Source organism: Oncorhynchus masou, chromosome 5 (genome assembly GCF_036934945.1).
Source record: "Oncorhynchus masou masou isolate Uvic2021 chromosome 5, UVic_Omas_1.1, whole genome shotgun sequence".
Classification (NCBI taxonomy): domain Eukaryota; kingdom Metazoa; phylum Chordata; class Actinopteri; order Salmoniformes; family Salmonidae; genus Oncorhynchus; species Oncorhynchus masou.
Window position 1 is genome coordinate 34,197,484 of NC_088216.1, and position 24,931 is coordinate 34,222,414.

The 24,931-nt window shown below is 40.0% G+C and overlaps 1 protein-coding gene across 1 annotated transcript; it reads right to left on the reverse strand.

Annotated features, from left to right (window-relative positions):
• Nucleotides 1-1,301: 1,301 nt before the first annotated feature.
• On the reverse strand, nucleotides 1,302-24,638 carry sult6b1 (sulfotransferase family, cytosolic, 6b, member 1). The gene is made up of 7 exons (XM_064965404.1): nucleotides 24,314-24,638; nucleotides 23,757-23,869; nucleotides 22,963-23,052; nucleotides 11,606-11,732; nucleotides 8,714-8,808; nucleotides 6,313-6,469; nucleotides 1,302-1,902 (listed from the first exon to the last, which is right to left on the reverse strand). The coding sequence occupies exons 1-7, from the start codon at nucleotides 24,504-24,506 to the stop codon at nucleotides 1,775-1,777; spliced, it is 903 nt and encodes a 300-aa protein (XP_064821476.1). The 5' UTR covers nucleotides 24,507-24,638; the 3' UTR covers nucleotides 1,302-1,774.
• Between the last annotated feature and the right edge of the window lie 293 nt (nucleotides 24,639-24,931).

Consider the following 24,931-nt stretch of genomic DNA (forward strand, 5'->3'; position numbering starts at 1 on the left):
ATAATGAGTTTTGAGCAACACACACAAATGTTATAACATTTGAGCTATGATCAGTTTTTGGGCTACTTCCCATATTTTGTATTTATTTCATGGAAAACCATGGTAGTTGAGCCTACTTTTGTAGAGTAAAGTTTATTTGACTTCAGAATCAGTTTCAGCATCAGTCTACAGCATTGCTAATCACAGTGCCATCCGTTTTGTCATCAAAGCCCCATATACCACCCACCACTACGACCTGTATGCTGTCATCAGCTGGCCCTCGCTACATATTCGTCGCCAGACCCACTGTGTTATCTACAAGTCTTTGCTAGGTAAAGCTCTGTCTTATCTCAGCTCACTGGTCACCATAACAACACCCACCCGTAGCACGTGCTCCAGCAGGTATATCTCACTGGTCATCCCCAAAGCCAACACCTCTTTGGGCACCTTTCCTTCCAGTTCTCTGCTGCCAATGACTGGAACGAATTGCAAAAATTGCTGAAGCTGGAGACTTATATAGTTCCCTCACAAACTTTAAGCATCAGCTATCTGAGCAGCTTACCGATCGCTGCAGCTGTACTCATCCCATCTGTAAATAGCTCATCCAACTACCTACCTCATTCCCATATTGTTTTTATTTACGTTTTTTGCTCTTTTGCACACCAGTATTTCTACTTGCACATCATCATTGGCACATCTATCAAGCCAGTGTTAATTTGCTAACTTGTAATTACTTCGCTACTAAGGCCTATTTATTGCCTTACACATCCTTACGCCATTTGCACACACTGTTTTCTATTGTGTTATTGACTGTATGTTTGTTTATTCCTTTGTAACTCTGTGTTGTTGTTTGTGTCGCACTGCTTTGCTTTATGTTGGCCAGGTCGCAATTGTAAACAAAAACCTGCTCTCAACTGGCCTACCTGGTTAAATAAAGGTGAAAAAAAATAATAATTGTTAATTAAGAGTGTTGGGATGCAGCCCATACATGTTCTTAGTGCAGTTGCATTAACACGATTCTCTGGATAAGAAAAAAGCAACTGTCTATAAAGCTAGTCCCTTCTTTGATCCATTGCATAGCTACAGTTCCATTGGGTTATTACAGTCTGAAGTCAAACAAGCTAAATCAACATTTATGGAGACAGACATAGTTTCTTTAACATCCAACCAAATTAAGTTATGGTTTATTCCAAAACGAACTAACTTATTATGAAATTCATATCAATTTACTATTCATATTCTGGTCAAAATAGATACCGCTGGAAAATTTGGTTGGTTATTCTGTTTATGTCATTTTTCGACAACACAGACATCAAAACAAATAAGAGGGAGAAAAATATATTTATTCAAAAATAACAAATCATAGTTGTTATGCTGGAAAGTGGATGGTTGATGTTCATTCTTCCCTGTTCTTGTTGTTTCTTCATTGAACAAAGAGACAGGATGTAGTTTATACCAAAACCTAGCCTGTGGTTAATAACCAATTAGAATTTGTTGCAGTAAAATTGGCCGAATACAAAAGGATCCCGTTTCAGGCTTTAATGTGTAGATAGTTTGGACCAATGAGAACTTGCCACGTGTAGCTATGAGTCCAAACTGGAACCCCTACACAGATTCTAAACAGATGCTGAACTGAAAAACAACTAGTTGCATTGATCTCTAGTTCTCTGCGTTATAAATGTATCTTTGAGTATTCCTACAGAAGGTTTAGGCCTACTGTAGACATGAGCAACATTTTTCTATTTCAATCTTTTGAATATGCTCATTCTGCGTTGGATCTGGAAATTTCAACTCCCTACTTGCAGTAAATATCATATTTTAACTTAGCCCCCAGTTTAGTGTGAGCCAGGTGCTTCTCAAACTTCTCGTCCATCTGTTTACTTTGGGCTTTACTTAGATGGTTCTTCCAATCTCCAACTTCACCTAGGCAGAAAAGCAAGGGGGACAAATCAAAGGCGAAGATCAACTTTTTGGACCTGTGAAAACATCAACAAATGACATCATCAATATCCTTGTATATTCATTTTGAAATGTTTTAAACATCATTTACTACAACCCTTTTCAGTTGTTGTTTGTTTTGGGTGGTTTCAGTCTCCTCTTCACCAATTGAAATGTTTCCTTGATATTACTAAGGGTGTCCCAAAGGGGTTGATTTTGGCCCTGTACTTGGACTTTTCTATAAATACAAACAACATTGGTTGGTCTGTAAGTAATTGTTCCACTTGTATGCAGATTATTCGGTTGTGCATTCTGTTGACAAGGCTGTCTTGGAGCTGCAATCTGCCTTTTTGCTTTGCAGAAAGCCCTTGTTAAACTGAAATTGGTACCTGCAGGTACAACTGAGTATATGTTATTTTCCAAAAAGCTCTGGTAATTTATGCATTTGTACCTCAGATGGTGCCCACATTTATTGTGTTCCCGCTAAAAATATCTGGGTATCTGGATTGACGAGAAGCTATCTATCAGAAAGCATATTGATGAATTAGTAAAAAAGTGAAGAATTAAAATGGGCTTCCTTTATAGGAGTAGGGCAAGCCTTTCATTAAATAGCAGAAAACAAATCGTTCAATCAACATTCACATGGTTCCGTGTGGCTCTGTTGGTATAGCATGCCTGGGTTGTGGGTTTGATTCCTACGGAGGACCGGTATGAAGATGTACTCACTACTTTCAATTGCTCTGGATAAGATCAAATAAAATGTAAAATGTAAAAATTCTTTCCAGTTCTTTCTAGAACCTTGTAGCATTACTAGTAAGAGAGAATAAAGAAGATGGCGTGCGTCAAACGTCTGATTTATGACCCTATGTCCGGATGATGCATACATGCCCAAATATGGGCATCTGGCCAGGACATCCTTGCGGGAAGGTGTCACGTGGTTATGGCCATATAAGTGCATCCAGTTCCTGTTGTCACATGTGTGTTATTTTATTTCTATATTATTTCTATATTGCATCTATTCCTTTGAAGTTTTCATGATACCACCTGGAATGCGGCCCTTCAGGAAGCCCAGGATCCAGTTGCAGAGGGAGGTGTTTCGTCCCAGGGTCCTTAGCTTAGTGATGAACTTTGAGGGCACCATGGTGTTGAATGCTGAGCTGTAGTCAATGAACAGCATTCTCACATAGGGTTTCCTTTTGTCTAGGTGAGAAAGGTCTGTGTGGAATGCAATCGAGATTGCATGATCTGTTAGAGCGGTATGCAAATTGGAGTGGGTCTAGGTTTTCTAGGATAATGGTGTTGACGTAAGCCATGACCAGCCTTTCAAAGCACTTCTTGGCTACAGATTTGAGTGCTACGGGTCGGTGCTCATTTAGGCATGTTACTTTAGTGTTCTTGGACACAGGCACTATCGTGGTCTCCTTAAAACATGTTGGTATTACAGACTCGGACAGGGAGAGGTTGAAAATGTCAGTGAAGACACTTGCCAGTTGGTCAACACATGCTCGCAGTACACATCCTGGTAATCAGTCTGGCCCTGCGGCCTTGTGAATGTTGACCTGTTTAAATGTCTTACTCACATTGGCTGCGGAGAGCGTGATCACACAGTCTTCCAGAATAGCTGGTGCTCTCATGCATGGTTCAGTGTTATTTGCCTCGAAGATAGCATAGAAGTAGTTTAGCTCGTCTGGTAGGCTCGTGTCACTGGGCAGCTCTCGGCAGTGCTTCCCTTTGTAGTTTATAATGGTTTACAAGTCCTGCTGGATTTAAGTTTCCCTGCATTAAAGTCCCCGGCTTCTAGGAACGCCGCCTCTGGGTGAGAGTTTTCTTGTTTGCTTATGGCAGAATTAAACTCATTCAATGCTATCTTAGTCCCAGGCTCCGTCTGTGGTCGTATGTAAAACAGCTACAAAAAAATACAGATGAAAACTCTCTAGGTAGATAGTGTTGTCTACAGCTTATCTTGAGATACTCTACCTCAGGCGAGCAATAGCATGAGACTTCCTAAGACATCTTGCACCAGCTGTTATTTACAAAAATACATAATCTTCCGCCCCTTGTCTTACCAGACGCCGCTGTTTTATCCTGCCTGGACAGCGTATAACCAGCCAGCTGTATTTTAATAGTGTCATCGTTTAGCCACGACTCCGTGAAGCATAAGATATACAGTTTTAAATGTCTGTTGGTAGTTAATCTTCCGCTTGGTCATCGAGTTTATTCTCCAAAGATTGCACGTTTGCTAGCAGAATAGAAGGAAGTGGGGGTTTATTTGATCGCCTACGAATTCTACAATTATGTGTGTTAACCTCTCTGAACCACCCATACCGGATCCGGGATAATTGTCATCAGCAACGCTGAATAGCATAGCACCACAGTCAAATAATATTACTAGAAAATATTCATATTCATGAAATCACAAGTGCAATATTGCAAAACACAGTTTAGCCTTTTGTTAATCCACCTGTCATCTCAGATTTTGAAATGATGCTTTACAGCGAAAGCAATACAAGCCGTTTGTGTTAGTTTATCGATCGCTCGACAAAACAATAAGTACACTTAGCATCAGGTAACTTGGTCACGAAAATCAGAAAAGCAATCAAATTAATCATTTACCTTTGACGATCTTCGGATGTTTTCACTCACAAGACTCCCAGTTAGACAACAAATGTTCCTTTTGTTCCATAAAGATTTTTTTTTATATCCAAATACCTCCGTTAGTTTGGTGCATTATGCCCAGGAATTCACCGGAAAGTGCGGTCACAACAACGCAGACAAAAATTCCAAATTATATCCATAATGTCCACAGAAACATGTCAGACATTTTTTATAATCAATCCTCAGGGTGTTTTTCAAATATCTGTTCGATTATATATCAACCGGGACAGTTGGCTTTTCACTAGGACCGGGAGTAACAAGGGCCGATTTTCACTAGGACCGGGAGTAACAATGGCACAATTCACTCTGAGAGCCTCCACCTATCCACTTACGCAATGTGGTCGTTCACGCTCATTCTTCAAAATAAAAGCCTGAAACCATGTCTAAAGACTGTTGGCACCTTGAGGAAGCGATAGGAAACGGAATCTGGTTGATATCCCTTTGAATGGAGCAATGGGAGGCTATGGAACATGGAGTTTTCAAAATAGTAGCCACTTCCTGGTTTGATTTTTCTCAGGGTTTCGCCTGCAATATCAGTAAACTTATTTTTTTGCCGAAGTTTACTAATACCTGTCAAATTCAATGGGTGTTGCACTTTCGTAAATTCATATTTCATCTGCTCTCTGGCACACTCTGAAATCAGAGTAGATAGCCAAAGTTAATTTATGAATTTATGAACGCATCCGTTAATGAACAGAGCATTTGATCACCCTCACAGCTATCCTCCAATCAAGGATTATGTAAATGTTGGAAGCGTTTTTTGTTTGTCCAGTCTTTCAAAACTTCCTAGCTCACGTCTAACTTCTTAAAGTAAATGCATACTGCATTTCCAACTACTAATTTTGATTTTGATTTGATTTTAAGCCTCAAAGTACAACATCTTGCCTAGCTAACAGATTAATGTCTGTTATTGTCTTTGTTATAAATTCTAATTCTACTTTCGCGGCACCACATGTTGTCATGGAAAACATTAATGGTATTTTCAACAACCAATGAGCAACTCTGCCGTAAATCCAGCACATATTGAACATTGAGATTGCCTAAAGGCCAATCTCTTTGTCAATAACAAGGAGTGGCAAAGAGTGGAATTTTAGCTAAAGAGACTGGTACTCAGTCTAGAATGCAGTCAGGAGGCAAGATCAGGTGGGACCATTCTAGGCAATAAAGCTGCAATATGTCACTTTTCGGGCGACCCAACACAATGCACATAATGGGAGTTATCGATCTGTCATTCTCATTGAAAATAAGTCTAAGAAGCGGTAGATCTTTTCTATTTGTGCTATTTCTATACTTCCAGTTCTTACATTTTGTTTTTGCGTCTTTTATTTTCAGTTTTTTTTACACAAGCTTCAAAAAGATGAAAATACAATATGTTAGGTTATGGAAAAGATATTTCAACGCGGTTCAGATGGTAAAATGATTCTCTACACAATGACGGCTTGTTTTGTCACATAAACTGAAATTAGGCAAACTATTAGAATTTTAGCAACCAGGAAATGGCGTAGCGATTTGACATTCTCATTGACCTCCATACAAAAACACTAACTGCTGGAAAGACAGATTTTGGCCCAAGTTATCCCTGACTTCACCTCTTCACTGGTGTGATTCAGTAAATTATTTCAGTAAATTACGGACCGAGACCATTCCACAATCCCCTACCCAATTTCATCGTGGGGGACAATAATGAGAGGAATAAGGTAAAGTAAATAGTACAATTTATTTGAATTATTATGAACTTACCTTTTCGGAAAAACACTTTGCCATATTTTCCATGGGTGTTCTTGGAACTTTCCTTCATAGCATTGAAGGTGCTCTGCCCTGCAATTGTCTGGACTTGCTCTTCAGTCAATGGGAAATCAAAGAACTTGGATATCTGCTGCACCCCCTGACCTAGATTCTGAAGAATAAACAGAGTGGAGTTTAAACTTGTACATCCAACTTTGTGCATTCTACAACTCTCAAAAAAGCCAGGAGGACATCAATATGATGTAAGACAATGATAAAAGTGAATATTAATGACATATAAATGTACATTACTCAGACATAATTAGGATTTTTTTTAAATCCCAGTAATTTACCACATCGGAAATGTTGGTAATTAAAATCCTTAGTGTCGATTGATGCACCCGTGAGTCAATTTAATTAACATAATACAAAAATCTGTCTATACTTGAATATTTTTATTAACGTCTTAATATATATACATATCTCTTTTTTTTACATCTGTGTCTAGTAGTTAGACCATGTGGTTCAAGAGAGCCTAATTAATGATTTTTTTTTTATTTCCAATTATTTCTGGAACTCTTCCAACTATTGACTTCTCAGAACTGCCGACCGGTTCGGCCCAAAAACATTTACAGCAAAGATATATTGGCATAATAAAATAAAATATAAAGGATATTCCATGCTGAAACCCTCATGATAAACAATGGTATTCAGTAAATTGATTGGTTCAATTTAGGATTATGTTATACAGCTTTGTGAATCAATTATTTTATATTAAAAACATTTCATTGTATCGTTTATATCTTTAACATGTTATGAAAACTCAAAAAAATCTGTTAGTTTACTGGTACATTTCAAAAGTTAGGCCTAATATTTTCATGTCTACAACCGCTCCCCCTCTCCGGCGCTCGACATGGCCGGTTTACTCATCACTGGCTCTGATTACCATCATTATGCACACCTGGCACCATCGTTACGCTCACCTGCGCCTCATCATGAGACACACCTGGACTCCATCACTTCACTTATTACCTTCCCTATATCTGTCACTCCCTTAGTTCCATTTCCCAGGCAGTATTAGTTATGTGTTTCATGTCCTGATGCTACTCTTGTTTTGTATTGAGCCAGCACACCAGTCCGTTCAGCTGTCTGCCCAGGTCAGCGATGCCAGTTTGTTTCTCCCGGACAAATATGACAGAACCCCATCTAAATGCAGTGGCTACCTACTCCAGTGCTTCCTCTATTTTGCACACCAGATGGGAATTCCCACCACTGAGAGGTCCAAGGTTGCTACGGTTATTTCTCTGCTGACTGGGCGGGTGTGGGCTACGGCAGTCTGGGAGAGAGGAGAGGAGTCACTGGCTTCGTATGAAGGGTTTATGGCTCTGTTCAGAGGTATCTTTGACCATCCACTGGAGGACAGAGAGGGGAGTGAGCGCCTATTTCAACTACAGAAGGATGATCAGACTGCCGAGTAAGCGCTCACCTTCCGGACAGTAGCAGCATTCAGCAGATGGAATGAGCCTGCACTCCATATGCTATTCAGAAGAGGACTGCGTGAGGAGGTCCAGAAGAACTGACATGTAGAGATGACAGCCTCTCCTTGGACGCACTCATCATGATGGCCATCCATCTGGCTAACCTACTTCGGGAGCGTTGGTACCCTCATCGCTTCTCTCCCTCCCTCAGTGACGATTCTGTAGCAGAGCCTGAACCGATGGAGGTGAAGGTCACATGCCTCCCCACGGCTGAGCGACGCAGACGGAAACTGCTGGGGCTCTGTCCTTATTGTGGTCAAGGAGGCCCTCAATTTCAGCAGTGTCTGTTATGTTCCAACTCGGGATCCACAAGAGCAGAGGGACAGTCACATGATTTTCCACCTCCTGGGGAAGGTGTGAGTATCCAATCTTCATCATTTTCTGCCAAACCCTTTTCAGTGTTGATCACACTAGCTGGCTGTCCCTCATGTACTGTTTCTACAGTGCTAGTGGATTCCGGTGCCGTGGGGAACTTTGTTGAGGCGGCAGCGTAGCCTAATGGTTAGAGTGTTGGACTAGTAACCGGAAGGTTGCAAGTTCAAACCCCCGAGCTGACAAGGTACAAATCTGTCGTTCTGCCCCTGAACAGGCAGTTAACCCACTGTTCCTAGGCCGTCATTGAAAATAAGAATTTGTTCTTAACTGACTTGCCTATTTAAATAAAGGTAAAATTGACCAGACCGTTGCCTCCTCTCTGAACATCACCTCATACCTGCTCTCCTCTCCATTTCCTGTCCAAACCCTTAATACATTGGCCACTAGGATCCAGAACCATCACACACAACTCACTGTAGAGTCCATTAATCTGAAAAACATTCCCTTCATTAGTGCATCAATATTCACTATTTTTGCAACACTATACATAATATGGGTTTTACCTCCTTCATTTGCTCATAAGTGACCATCAATATGTTAGGATTGTCCATTAGTTTCTCCCAGGCGAGGGCATGGTTGAAGTAAGAGCCCCATGCCACTGTAAAAAATAAATAAAAATAGCATAATGTGAATCCATTCAGCAGTCATGTGACTGTACATAATGTTTTTGTAGTGCGCTGTATTGTACCATAACTATAGTGTGATTATCCATTTGTTAGTGCGATACTGTGGAAAGAATTTCATTTTCATTAATTTCCTTTATCTGACAGGGATCTGACATCAGTGAAGACTTCTGTAAATGTGCCAGATGTAGCCAGCAAAAAAAAACATTTACACAGAGCAGCTCAAAGGTTTAAAAACTGAAATGTCTGTAAACATTGTGCTGATTGTCCTTCAGCCACACTCTGGGTTCAAATACATGTGTATTTAGATATTAGTATTTTTGTGGTAAAGCTAATTACTTCTATTTCAAAGTATTTCAAAAAATAATTTCCTATAACTACTTTTTGAAACCTGTCTGCCAACAGCTAGTTTTCAGTTTTCTCCTCAGACCCAGTCCGAGCTAAATTTGTGAGAAATATTTTCCAAACATTCTATGGGATGTATGAAAATGTGAAAATGCTCACTTGTCAGAAAACGTAAAAACAAAAATGCATCACTCTTCCTGGGGGTGTATATGAACAAGATTTAATTTTGCTGAAATGCTGTCAGTTCCCCTTTAATTGTTACACAAGTGATTTGATATTGTTATAAAAACGGCTTCATTGAGCTTAAGCCAGAGTTGGAATGTGAAGCTAACTGAAGCTAGCTAGCTTTAGAAAATCCCAAATAGATATGGCTAGTTTTGTAGTATACGTCTCAGCACTCAATGTTATTAATGTGCTTGTTGAAAGCAAGACCACTTTAGAACTCTTACATACTCTTATTAGGTGTGCTTGCAAAGCAAAGCACAATTCTAGATTTCTTACATTTTCATACTGTTATTTGATTTAGTCAGCTTTAGAGCTAAACAATTTAAGCAATTAACAAAAAAACTAACCATGTGTCTAGACTGCCCCAACTCGGATTGCTTGAGAAAGGCTTTTTATAGCAGTCATACTTTAACTACAATGAACAAAAATGTAAAGTGTTGGTCCTATGTTTCATGTGTTAACATCCCGGTTTGTGAGCATTTCTCCTTTACCAAAATAATCCATCCACCTGACATGTGGCATATCAAGAAGCTGATTAAACAGCATGATCATTAAACAGGTGCATCTTGTGCTGGGGACAATAAAAGGCCACACTAAAATGTGCAGTTTTGTCAAACACAATGCCACAGATGTCTCAAGTTTTGAGGCTGTGTGCAATTGGCATGCTGACTGCAGGAATGTCTACCAGAGCTGTTTCTAGAGAATGTAATATTCATTTGAGGCGGCTTACGAAAAGCTGTCATTTTAAAGAATTTTGCAGTACGTCCAACACGCCACAAACACAGACCAAGTGTATGGCGTCGTGTGGATGAGCAGTTTGCTGATGTCAACGTTGTGAACAGAGTGTCCCATGGTGGTGGTGGGGTTATGGTATGAGCAGGCATAAGCTATGGACAACAAATTGCATTTTATCAATGGCAATTTGAATGCACAGAGATACTGTGAGATCCTGAGAACCATTGTTGTGCCATTCATCCGCCACCATCACATTATGTTTCAGCATGATAATGCACAGCCCCATGTCCCAAGCATCTATACAAAATTCCTGGCAGCTGAAAATGTCCCGTTTTTTCCATGGCCTTCATACTCACCAAACATGTCACTCATTGAGCAATATTCTCATGTTCAAGCTATCTTATCTTCACATTCTTAATAAAGTTTATAAACAGTGACAATTACGATAAATTAGCATAACACTTAATTAATGGATTCAATGCCAAAAATAAGACCACAGTAGACATTTTAAAAGCTACCACTAACCATTTCAGCTACAAACATTAAAACAATATTACAATTTCCTAAACTTTTTCATAAATACTTTATAACAATCTGTCACGTTTGTCATATGAAGGAGACCAAAGTGAAGCGTGGTATGCGTACATTCTTCTTTTATTATTCAAACAAACAAAATGAACGAAACGTGAAGCTAATACGAATAGTGCAGACAGGCAACTAAACATAGAATAAGAACCCACAAACACAAAAGGGAAAACGCCACCTAAATATAATCCCTAATCAGAGACAACGATAAACAGCTGCCTCTGATTGGGAACCATATCAGGCCCCATAGACATATAAATACCTAGGCCTACAAAACCCCTAGACAATACAAAAACTAGCATACCCACCTCGTCACACCTTGACCTAACCAAAATATAAAGAAAACAGATATATTAAAGTTCAGTGCGTGACACAATCTAGCACCACACCATATTTTCTTCAGGAAATGTACTTTTCTAGTTATTATTATTTGATTTATTTGGCTGGCAATCTTTCCATCTACCAATTTATTAAACCATAACCAGTCACTGCCATTACTAAAGCGGTCACTACCCCTATTACAACTTATTTCACAACCATAAATAATTTAAGACCAGCTAGAAAGCATAGACATTTTATTTAATAAATTAAATTTTCTAGTTGTGCTATTCATTACATCCAGCCTATCCAACATGACACTGCATTTCTTTCAAACAATACGAATGTGTTGAGTTGTTCTTTAAATCGGCAGGTAATCTAGTGGTATGATCATTGGACCTTGTCAGCTCGAAACCCCAAGCTGACAAGGTAAAAAATTGTCGTTCTGCCCCTAAACAAGAATGTTAACCCTCTGTTCCGAGGCTGTCATTGAAAATAATAATTTGTTCTTATCTGACTTGCCTAGTTAAATAAAGGTCAAATAAAATAAATAAAACATCTCACCTTCACCCTCCATGAAGTCTGTGAAAAATGAATCCCAGGATTTGGCATTAGGCAAAGCAGGGTTTGTGTTCATGAAGTGGTAGTATGATACGACTGTATCTTTTGGGTTTCGGAACACAACCAGCATCTGAAAGTCAAAGTTACCACAGATAATTGTTGTACTATTGGTGCAATTGAGTTGTAAAGTTTGATATAAAACCACAACATATTTCAGATGAACATGGACAGAATATTTTCAGGCATTTCACAGGAAAAATATTTTGCAGTGAACGTGTTGGTTAGTTAGTTGCCTACAATAACAGATGACTAACATTATTAGCTTACTTATCTACCGTAAGTGCAGTCACTTGGAATCTGCATCCTAAGATGGAATCCGCAGTAGGGGAAAACAGCCACTGTCCGCCCCACCAAGGTGAGGAGCGTTGTGTAACATGCAGTACATATTTTCTGTTCTATCACGTGTGCAATGATGTTCGGGAAAAAATATAAACTGCTCAAAAAAACAAAGGGAACACTAAAATAACACATCCCAGATCTGAATGAATGAAATATTCTTATTAAATACTTTTTTCTTTACATAGTTGAATGTGCTACCAACAAAATCACACAAAAATGATCAATGGAAATCAAATGTATCAACCCATAGAGGTCTGGATTTGGAGTCACACTCAAAATTAAAGTGGAAAACCACAGTACAGGCTGATCCAACTTTGATGTAATGTCATTAAAACAAGTCAAAATGAGGCTCAGTAGTGTGTGTGGCCTCCACGTGCCTGTATGACCTCCCTACAACGCCTGGGCATGCTCCTGATGAGGTCGCGGATGGTCTCCTGAGGGATCTCCTCCCAGACTTGGAATAAAACATCCGCCAACTCCTGGACAGTCTGTGGTGCAACGTGGTGTTGGTGGATGGAGCGAGACATGATGTCCCAGATGTGCTCAATTGGATTCAGGTCTGGGGAACGGGCGGGCCAGTCCATAGCATCAATGCCTTCCTCTTGCAGGAACTGCTGACACACTCCAGCCACATGAGGTCTAGCATTGTCTTGCATTAGGAGGAACCCAGAGCCAACCGCACCAGCATATGGTCTCACAAGGGGTCTGAGGATCTCATCTCGGTACCTAATGGCAGCCAGGCTACCTCTGGCGAGCACATGGAGGGCTGTGCGGCCCCCCACTTGTGTGGGTTATAGACTCCGTCTCATGCTGCCACTAGAGTGAAAGCACCGCCAGCATTCAAAAGTGACCAACACATCAGCCAGGAAGCATAGGAATTGAGAAGTGGCCTGTGGTCACCACCTGCAGAACCACTCCTTTATTGGGGGTGTCTTGCTAATTGCCTATAATTTCCACCTGTTATCTATTCCATTTCCACAACAGCATGTGAAATTTATTGTCAATCAGTGTTGCTTCCTAAGTGGACAGTTTGATTTCACAGAAGTGTGATTGACTTGGAGTTACATTGTGTTGTTTAAGTGTTCCCTTTATTTTTTGAGCAGTGTATATACATTTTTTTTGGCAGGAACTTGTTTGTTGTTGTAATATCGCAAATGGAAGTTGGCAGTTTCACCATTAAGGATTCCAGCTTTAACCTACAAATATGTGTTTAGTTATGAAGTCCAACACTCATACAAAAGTCAATTCAGATTCAGACACAACAGACGCAACCCTTGTCAACTCCAGGGGATGTGTAATAACCCTGCCTGATTGGCTGGATTTATTCCACATTACGTTGAAGTATTTATTTTACACATCTCAGGATCATTTGCCTATTTTTAGGAAAGCTCACTCTACCTTCCAAACTTTTATTTATTCTAGAATTGAGATAAATTTCTCTATAATTCCAACGCAAGACTTCATTTTCAATTGAAAGTGTCAACAGGATGTATAATTGACATCTGTATTGGAATAAGAGGAATACAATAGTTAAAATGAAAATGTGTCATTCATTCTACGCAGGGGTGCAACTTTGGTTTTAGAAGTAGGGGGAAAATATATTTTTTAATCCAGACGCATAAACACTCAACAGCCTACCCGACCGCTCGTAGGTGTCCGCATGGGCCTAAAGCACACCATTGCCTCATTTTGTATCACATGCCCATGATAAAACTGGGGGGTTGGGAAAAAATGCATTTTCAGAATGTGGGGGGACATATCCAGTGCAGCCATTTTTATCTCGATTTCAAATCATTTCTGGGTAACAATTTTCCAGTTTTCCATAAAAAAAAATACAAATAAAAAAATATATTTCTCAAGCAAGAATTTTGCCCAAGACTGTCTGGTTGGGTTCTGAATAATGTGGGGGAGGGCACCTAAGCAAGCCATTACCATAGGTTGTGTTTAGCTGTTCAGATGTTGCATGCCACATCATCATCTGTGCCATCGGGTACCAGATTGCGATAACATATGATGTGGTAAAATACCTATCCAGGCATCTGTAATATATGGCATGCTTCCGCAACGTCTGAGCAGAGGAACACGACTGTTGTGTGGATCAATCCACTAGACAGGAGGGGCCTAATGAGAAGGATATGTAACCTGAAAACTAGCTGTTATTGGTAGAGGGGTTTGTAATTCTTTGTAATTGGTCTATCAAAGGTCCAAAATAGATGTTTCTTTCAAATCACAATATCATATCATTTCTGCTTAACATTGACCTTTTACTGCAGTGGGCTAAATCAGGGTCACAGAGTGTTTCTTGGTAGTCTTAAACACATCTACTTTGAAACAAAAGTATACACCTCACACACATGGTTATGACCTTAAAAAAACATCTGTAACGACTTGAAATATATTCCATTTTGAGTTTGCATCCCAATATTACACTTTATATGCAGTATCAGTCAAAAGTTTGGACACCGACTCATTCAAGGGTTTTTCTTTATTTTTACTATTTTCTACATTGTAGAATAATAGTGAAGACAAGCAGCACATATAATATATAGTCATGTAGTAAATAAAAAAGTGTTAAACAAATCAAACTATATTTTATATTTGAGATTCTTCAAAGTAGCCATCCTTTGCCCTGATGACAGCTTCGCACACTCGGCATTCTCTCAACCAGTTTCATGAGCTAGTCACCTGGAATCTATTTCAATTAACAAGTGTGCTTTGTTAAGTTCATTTGTGGAATTTCTTTCCTTCTTAATGTGTTTGAGCCAATCAGTTGTTGTGACAAGGAAGGTGTGGTAGCCCTATTTGGTAAAATACTAATTCCTTATTATGGCAAGAACAGCTCAAACAAGCAAAGAGAAACAACAGTCCATCATCACCTCAAGACATTACGGTCATTCAATCTTGGAAATTTAAGGAATTTTTAAAGTTTCTTCAAGTGCATTTGCAAAAACCATATAAGCGCTATGATGAAACTGGCTCTCATAAGGACCGCCACAGGAATGGAGACCCAGAATAACCTCTGCTGTAGAGGATAAGTTCTTTCGTGTTACAAGCCTCAGAAATTAAAGCCCAAATAAATGCTTCAGAGTTCAAGTAACAGACACATCACATCAACTGTTCAGAGGAGACTGTGTGAATCATGCCTCCATGGTCAAATTGCTGGAAAGAAACCACGACTAGAAGGACACCAATAAGAAGAGACTTGAAATACGAGCAATGGACATTAGACTGGTGGAAATCTGTCCTTTGGTCTGATGAGTCCAAAATTGTGATGAATGTTTCCAACGGTCATGTCTTTGTGAGATGCAGAGTAGGTGAACGGATTATCTCTGCATGTGTAGTTCCCACCGTGAAGTATGGAGGAGGAGGTGTGATGGTGTGGGGGTGCTTTGCTGGTGACATTGTCAATGATTTATTTAGAATTCAAGGCACACTTAACCAGCATGACTACCACAGCATTCTGCAGCAATACGCCATCCCATCTGGTTTGTGCTTAGTGGGACTATCATTTGGTTTTCAACAGGACAATGACCCAACACACCGCCAGGCTGTGTAAGGGCTATTTTACCAAGAATGAGAGTGATGGAGTGCTGCATCAGATGACCTGGCCTCCACAATCACCAGACCTAAACCCAATTGAGATGGTTTGGGATGAGTTGGACTGTTGGAAAAGGATTCCAGGTGAAGCTTCTACCCCCAAGCTATAAGACTGATGAACAATTCATCAAATGGCTACCAGGACTATTAACATTGACCCCCCTTTGTTTTTACACTGCTGCTACTCACTGTTTATTATCTATGCATAGTCACCTTACTCCAACCTACATGTACATACTACCTTGACTAACCTGTACCCCCGCACACTGACTCAGTACCGGTAAACCCTGTATACCGGTACCACCTGTACTCGGTACCGGTACCCCCTGTGAGTCTACCAGACGAGGTAAATGCCTTTTATACTCGCTTCGAGGCAAGCAACACCAAAGCATGCACGGGAGCACCAGCTGTTCTGGAAGACTGTGTGATAATGCTCTCCGTAGCCAAACAAACCTTTAAACAGGTCAACATTCACAAAGCCGCTGGGCCAGACGGATTACCGGGGCGTGTACTCAAAGCATGCTTGGACTCTGGGACTAAACACTTCTCTCTGCAACTGGATCCTGGGCTTCCTAACGGGTCGCCCCCAGATGGTAAGAGTAGGCAACAACACGTCTGTATTCCCTTTACACACACAACAGCGTTGCAAAACACGACTCCAACACCATCAAGCTTCCTGACGATACAACAGTGGTCACCAACAACGATGAGACGGCCTATAGGGAGGGGTCCGATAACTGGCAGTGTGGTGCCAGGACAACAACCTCTCCCTCAATGTGAGCATGACAAAGGAGCTTTTCGTGGACTACAGGAAAAGGCGGGCCGAAAAGGCCCTCATTAACATTGACGGGACTGTAGTGGAGCAGCTTGAGAGTTTCATGTTCCTTGTTGTCCACGTCACCAACAAACTATCATGGTCCAATCACACCAAGACAGTCGATCACTCCAGTGTTAATCTGCTACATTGTAATTATTCGCCTACCTCTTCATGCCTTTTTCACACAATGTATATTGACTCATTTTTTTTATTAAAAAAATTCTACTGTGTTATTGACTTGTTTATTGTTTACTCCATGTGTAACTCTGTGTTGCTGTCTGTTCACACTGCTATGCTTTATATTGGCCAGGTCGCTGTTGTAAATGAGAATTTGTTCTCAACTAGCCTATCTGGTTAAATAAAGGTGAAATAAATAAATAAAAAACTTTGAAGATTATAAAATATAAAGCATATTTTGATTTGTTTAACACTTCTTTGGTTATTACATGATTCCATGTGTTATTTCATAGTTGATGTTTTCACTATTATTCTACAATGTAGAAAATAGTAAAAATAAAGAAAAACCCTTGAATCAATTTGGCAATACATCCATCCTGCTTCACAAACGCAGACCACGTGTAACCACCCCAGGCCAGGACCTCCACATGTGCCATCTTCACCTGCGGGATCATCTGAGACCAGCCACCCGGACAGCTGATGAAACTGAGGAGCATTTCTGTCTGTAATAAAGCCCCTTGTGGGGAAAAACTCATTCTAATTGGCTTGGCCTGGCTCTCAAGTGGGTGGGCATATGCCATCCCAGGCCCAACCATGGCTGCTCCCCTGCAGTGAAATACATGTGAAATCCATAGATTAGCGCCTAATGAATTTATTTCAATTGACTGATTTCCTTATATGAACTGCAGCTCACTAAAATCATTGAAATTGTTGCATGTTGCATTTTATAATTTTGTTCAGTATAATTACAAAATGATAAAAAAATATGAATAATATTCCATTAGACCACTATGTCATTCTCTGCAGGAAAAGGCTACGTACCTTACTGTGATTGTTTTCAATTAAAATGGTCGAAAAGTGACAAAATAGCTTCTTAGTAAAGAACAATCTGGGAGTGGTCTGAGCGAGAGGCGTTATTGGACAAGTCTAATGGGAGGAATATGTAGTGGAAGAAAGAGAGAAGGTGATACTCGCAACTGGCGACTTGCTGGCGTGGGAGCACAACGTGATGAATCAATCACAGTTTATGACCTTGTTTGGATGGCAGACCATTTGTAGGGCTATCACAGTGATCAAACACATCTTATCTGTGGCTTTCTCCGGGAAGGGGCATTCCCCCAGAACCCTGGGAGCATGGACACTGTTGGAGGTGTGAAGACAGATGAAAATGTAATGAATGTTTCTGCGTGAATTACATTTTCATGTTTGGATTGTTTCAAGAGTTTATAAAGAGCTATACATTTTGACATGTTGTACTGTATGTTTATTGTACTGTAAGGTCTATGCATTTATTGTTACAGGGAAACAGTGTTATTTTGTTTGTCGGACGGTAGATAGTTCAAAGAGGAGCGACACAGGGGTGCGCTCGTGTCATTTAAATTGGAATGATTAGATTAGAAACGGGGTGTGTTTCCTGTCTTTTGTTTTTACTAGCAAAGTGCAAATAAACTCAGCCAAAAAAGAAATGTCCTCTCACTTTCAACTGCGTTCATTTTCAGCAAACTTAACATGTGTAAACATTTGTATGAACATAACAAGATTCATCAACTGAGACAAAAACTGAACAAGTTCCACAGACACGTGACTAACAGAAATGGAATAATGTGTCCTTGAACAAAGGGGGGTCAAAATCAAAGGTGGCAGTGAGTATCTGTTGTAGCCACCAGCTGCATTAAGTACCTTTTGATCTTGTGGTGTTTTTCAGTCAGTAGAAAGTCCTCTTTAGTGTCAAAAGTTTTTATAACTGTGACCTTAATTGCCTACCGTCTGTAAGCTGTTTGTGTCTTAACGACCATTCCACAGGTGCATGTTCATTAATTGTTTATGGTCAATTGAAAAATCATGGGAAACAGTGTTTCAACCCTTTACGATGAAGATCTGTGAAGTTATTTGGATGTTTACGAATTCTCTTTGGAAGACAGGGTCCTGAAAAAGGGCCATTTCTTTTTTTGCTGAGTTTAAACGCTAATTCAGGTTGGGGGCGAGTTTCTGCTTGAATTTGGTTAAAAGGGAAGCATTGCATTGTTTTATACTTTTAGAACTTGCTACCAAGCTCCTGTGTGTACCACACACAAAGTGTATCCTCTTAGAGATTATTCTGAACTGAAGACACATTACATGATACTGTGACAAGAGCCAAAAAGAATCTGCCCACTCCATCAAGAAATGGGGACAACAACACAGGGCATCCATGGAACCTCCTGGAACCATGGACCACACCTGCAGAAACTGGACAACAGGGGGAAGCAGAGGAGATACCTATCATAGACTTCTCCCAGCTGACGCTTGACACGCCACATACCCCACCTCCAGTGGTAGAAACAACCACCTGGTATCATCGAGTAGAATCGGCCAACAGTAACACGGAAGCAGCAATGTGGGAGTTAGCATTGCATGACCTAGATTTGGAATAGGAAGCTTCCGTTTAGACACAGGTCTAAGAGTACATAATAGTGGTCTACCGTTTAGACACAGGTCTAAGAGTACATAATAGTGGTCTACCGTTTAGACACAGCTCCAGAAACTTGCGAACTTCCCCTGTAAAAAGGTATATAAAGAGAGCAGAGATCATGAGACAGCCATGATCCTCACTGACATATGAGACAGACTTCATATGGAGAATCATCATAGGTAAATTTACTATTGCACTATACGCTTTTTGGTAGACTAGAACAATGTTTGAGAACTGGATAATTTTGCTACTTATTGGATCACTATCTGAAGCTACCTGGTTGTACTTTGTGAACCCGAAACTGAGTCTCCGAAACACAGGGGTCTAGACACCTCTTGATCACAGACAAAGCGGCAATCACACAGTGAGACATCAGGACCTGAAGTGATTAGCAAAACAAGGAAACAGCCAAATACCAGTTAAAATATATTGAGTCTATACACAGAGTTAGAAGTGTTATAAGATATTGGAATTCGGAATCTAGCGTTATTGCTGGGAGAATACCAATTACAGGAAAGTGACCAAGGGGCTGAGCATTTAAGGTAATTGAACTCTTTTTTCTATTTTAGTCAATATTGTTAGAAGTGTTAACGCATTTAAAGTTTTGCAAAATTATCTGGCATAGCATAAAGCATTAAGGATTGATTGAGCATTATTGTTGTATTAAGAAACTGTATAACCATTGAATTGTAATAATGTGTATAAGACAAAAAACAGAGTGACTTCATAAAAGCTTGAAACTTTGACAACTAGGCCAGATTAACGATCTGGAGAGCAAACGCCTTTGACACTCACTGAACAGAAAGTGACCCTGGTTATAGGTTAAAGTGATTGCACTTGTGTGGACAATAAAATATTTTTAGGAGAGTCAAAACATATACCAATACTAGTTTCCAAGTGACTACCAGCTGACGAGCATAATAACTAATAGAATAAGTTATTAGGTATTGATATATACATAGGTAAAGAAACTTGAAAGTAAGGAAATATAGAAGGAATCCATAACAATTATAATATTTAAATAGGAGTATATCTATCCAAGACCTCATACTAGACTGGAAAATAAGGGAGTGACAACGTGAACAAAGGAACAAACTAAACTCACGCGAAGGGCCATTACGAATCAATAGAAGGGTTGGTAGGGCCGCACGGCTAGGCCCTTGTTATACCGAAGTAAAAATCCTAAAGTACTCTGCCCAGCCAGAGGACGGGGTAGAGGCTTTTGCTGCTGGTATTGGGCAAAAGTCAGCACCATGACAATACATTACAGAATAACACAGATATGCTAAGATGCATCATGTATTTCATGTGCCATGTAATTGTTTGAGTGTCAATTATTTTGGGACTAATAAATTATATTAGTGGAATTGAGTAAATGCATTCCTCGTTTTACAGAGTCATTATTCAATTGACTATACGTTTATCATTTAGTAGGTCTATTGGTAGTTGTCTATATGCTTGCCTCAATAAAATAATGCTAGAACATTGGTCGGCAGAATTAGCTATTTGTATCGAGTCTCTTAATAATTGCATTAAGGTGCAAGTTAGACACATTCATGTTCACAATCATACTGAGTGGTGATACAAGGTTCGCTAACTTGACTAGATTCCTCCAGAGACAGACAAGGCCTGTTGCATTTCTTCACACAATATTAGAGTCAGATTGATGAATGCAGTTTATTGTTACAATGCCTTCCGAAAGTATTCAAGTATTTCACATTTTGTTACGTTACAGCCTTATTCTAAAATGTATGAAATAAACATTTTTCTCAGCAATCTACACACAATACCCCATAATGACAAAGTGATTACAGGTTTTTTAAATTTGAGCAAATTTACATATATTCAGACACTCTGCTATGAGACTCGAAATTGAGCTCAGGTGCATCCTGTTTCCATTGCTCATCCTTGAGATGTTTCTACAACTTGATTGGAGTCCACTTGTGGTAAATTCAATTGATTCGACATGATTTGTTAAGGCACACAACTCTCTTTAAAAGGTCCCACAGTTGACAGTGCATGGCAGAGCAAAAACCAAGCCATGAGGTCAAAAGAATTGTCCGTAGAGCTCCGAGACAGTATTGTGTCGAGGCACAGATATGGGGAAGGGTACGAAAACATTTCTGCAGCATTAAAGGTCCCCAAGAACACAGTTGCCTCCATCATTCTTAAATGGAAGCGGTTTGGAATCAGCAAGACTCTTCCTAGAGCTGGCCGACTGGCCAAACTGAGCAATCGGGGGAGAAGGAACTTGGTCAGGGAGGTGACCAAGAATCCGATGGTCACTCTGACAGAGCTCTAGAGTTCCTCTGTGGAGATGGGAGAACTTACCAGAAGGACAACCATCTCTGCAGCACTCCACCAATCAGCCATTTATGTTAGAGTGGCCAGACAGTAGCATTTATGGTAGAGTGACCAGATGGAAGCCACTCCTCAGTAAAAGGCACATGATAGCCCACTTTGACTTTGCCAAAAGGCACCTAAAGGCTCTCAGACCATGAGAAACAAGATTCTCTGGTGTGAAGAAACCAAGATTGAACTCTTTAGCCTGAATGCCAAGCATCACATCTGGAGGAAACCAGGCACCATCCATACGGTGAAGCATGGTGGTGGCAGCATCATGCTGTGGGGATATTTTTCAGCGGCAGGGACTTGGACACTAGCCAGGATTGAGGGAAAGATGAACAGAGCAAAGTACAGAGAGATCCTTGATGAAAACCTGCTCCAGAACAAACAGGACCTCAGACTGTGGCGAAGGTTTACCTTCCAACAGGATAAAGACCCTAAGCACACAGCCAAGACACCTCAGGAGTTGCTTCGAAGACAAGTCTCTGAATGGCCTTGAGTGGCCCAGCCAGACCACGTACTTGAACCTGATCGAACATCTCTGGAGAGACCTGAAAATAGATGTGCAGCGACGCTCCCCATCCAACCTGACAGAACTTGAGAGGATCTGCAGAGAAGAATGTGAGAAACTCCCCAAATACAGGTGTGCCAAGCTTGTAGCGTTATACCCAAGAAGGCTGTAATCGCTGCCAAAGGTGCTTCAAAAAAGTACTGAGTAAATCAACAAAAATGTCCCAAAAAGTTTTTCTTTAGCATTATAGGGTGTTGTGTGTAGAGTGATGAGGTGAAAAAATAACAATACAATACATTTTAGAATAAGGTTGTAACGTAAACAAAATGTGGAAATAGTTAAGGGGTCTGAATACTTTCAGAATGCACCGTATATTATATATATATATATATATATAGCTGTGGAATAATTTACTTATATTTACTTAATAATTTACTTATACTGATGCCATTTATAAAAAATATTTGATGCTCAAGAAGTAAGACATGTCACCAAAAGTTAAAAAATTCTTATTTGAACTAGCATGCTAGAGCATGCCTACTTGAGCCGAGGACCCACAGGACTAAGAACTTGATACAGGCCGTTTTATGCGTTTTATATTAGATTTCATAGTTTTTTATCTGAACGTCGCCAGCCAGTACTTTCTGAAAAACATCAATAAAAATACAAATGGCAAGCTGTCGAAAGAGAGGCATTGCACAGCTGCTGGGAGTTGTAGTTCATGTGTGTAGTTGAAATTAAACAGTTGAAACTTTTCGGGCTCTGTGCTTCTTCTTGGCCATCAAACACATTGAAAATGTAAATTCACCCATAAATATAAGTATACATTTTATATCTTAAATTACTGCGTTTTCATTGACGATACAAATTTGAGGCTCATTTATAGTCTACAAAAAGATACCGAGGTGAAATTGTCACTTTCATATCGTATTCATTTCCTGTTATTCTAAAAAGAAAAAGAAAAATTCCCAGACTGCATTAGATTGAGCACTCCACAATGGAAGGGAGGCTAGATTCAAGTTATTGTGACATGTTCCTTTAGTAAAGTTATAAACACTGACCTTTGTTTTCTTTGCAATAAAAGTGCCAGGGATGTTATCAGGGTGCAAATGTGTGCCCAGTAACCGCGGAGAGGGCATTTCTCCCACCACCTTGAAAATAAACAGAGGGAAAGGACAAAGGTTTTAGTAGCTTATCATATGGCATACCAAAATGCAGCAGAAAACCACAAGGTACATCATTTGTAAAAAATTACATGAAAATAAATGGTCATTTAGCAGCCGATCTTATCCAGAGCGACTTACAGGAGCAATTAGGGTGAAGTGCCTTGCTCACGGACACATTGATAGATTCTTCACCTTGTAGGCTTGGTGATTCGAACCAGCCATCCTTTGGTTACTGAACCAATGCTCTTAACCAGTGGCAGAATGATAACAATCAAAGGCAGGAGCATGAGAAATACAAAAATAAAATGTTTGCTTTGACTTGCCTAGTTAGATAAAAATTCCTTTTGAACAGGTCAATTACAAATTATTTGAAATGCACTGAAGACACTAGCGCATCCTATTGTAGGTTATTCTGAAAATGTTCTGCGGTGTGTAGCGGGTAAAAACTAAAGGTTGATATACCTCAATCGGTAGTGACAAAAGTCAATTCAAGAATGAACAATTCCAGTGAGCGAGTAATAAAACATTTAAAAATACCTTTTGGGTATGTCTATTAGGTGGAGTCTTTACATCACATTTAACTTAAAGATCTGTCAGTGTCATTGAAAGCAAGTCTGATAAAGAGAGCGATTTTGATTGACTAGGTATGGACTTAGTTCTGTTATTGGAAACTGTTACAGTATACATACCTTCTGCATGCCCGGAGAGAAAAACTCCATCAGTGGAGGTATTTGAGACAGTTCTTGTTGCCCAGAGGCTGCAGCCATGATTTTGCGTAGCACAGCAACCATCCAGTTGAACCCTGGAAAAGCACACTCAATTAGATCTTTGCTGGCAAAAGCAGTATAGGACAGACTATAAAATGTACACAAAAGTGTGTGTACAATGTGAGCCTGTGTCCAATGTAGTCTATGTTTTTAAGGCTAACTGAATCGTTTGAGTATCTTCATGGGTGGCAGTTGGGACACATTGATTCTGCAAAGAACGCTCATGATGTGGTTTCAGGAGACATATTCCAATGCACATGCTCCTGTGGGCTCTTGATCCATTTGTTAATGTTCAACAACCAACTGCTGGCTTCTTAGATCTAGAAGCATTTAGTATTAAGTCCTATACACATATTGTCATGCCCAGTAATATATAACAGCAGTACTGTGTCCGGCACTTCATTTGACGGCAATATATATTTCCACTATCTAATCCAGTTCACACTAACTACCACAACAGCAGGGATGGTTTCACTTACCACATTTTGGGTAGGCCACCAGTAAAATGTCATCGGGTCTGCCCTCCAGCTCCTTCAGGCCTTTAAGATTTTCTGGGGGACTCATGATTGTAGAGTAGAGGATCCCCTCATGCAAGTACAGCTTATTCTCATCCTTCATATTCTTTGCCTCGTCCATTTTGGACATGCCTTGCGCAGACATTGGTTTGCTCATTTTGTATCCTGGTGACTTAACGACAGCCTATTTATGTATTCAGTCCACAATGGAGCTGCAAAAAAAGGTGTTAGTATTTGTTTTCCCAGGCCATACAGTACAACAGGACTTTCCAGTTCACTGGTGTGATATTGTTGAAGGGAGGGACTACGCACAGTGACCTATGCACAGTGACTGATTTGGAGAGAGTCACTTGTTCATAAAATGGGTGAGAGTTCAACTCCAGTCTAGGTTAGATTTGTCTCAGTAAATTTGAATACTCTTGAAAGAAAAAGTAACACAGGACAACACACGTGGAATGTTAATGACTTACACACTAACACTGAGTTACACTCATACTTGCTCTTACTCAAACAATGCATCTATGCTCAGCCAACTCACACATGCAAATTGCATTGTCACTGTGACTACACTCTCTCTTGTTG

Bases quoted from the DNA above. Each gene is read 5' to 3' on its own strand.
- sult6b1 (XM_064965404.1), bottom strand. From the start codon at position 24,506: ATGAGCAAACCAATGTCTGCGCAAGGCATGTCCAAAATGGACGAGGCA. The intron at 23,870-24,313 runs GTAAGTGAAACC...GTGCTTTTCCAG, and splicing joins GGTGGCCTACCCAAAATGTG to GGTTCAACTGGATGGTTGCT. The intron at 11,733-22,962 runs GTCAGTGTTTAT...TTTGACTTTCAG, and splicing joins TTATTGCAAAGAAAACAAAG to ATGCTGGTTGTGTTCCGAAA.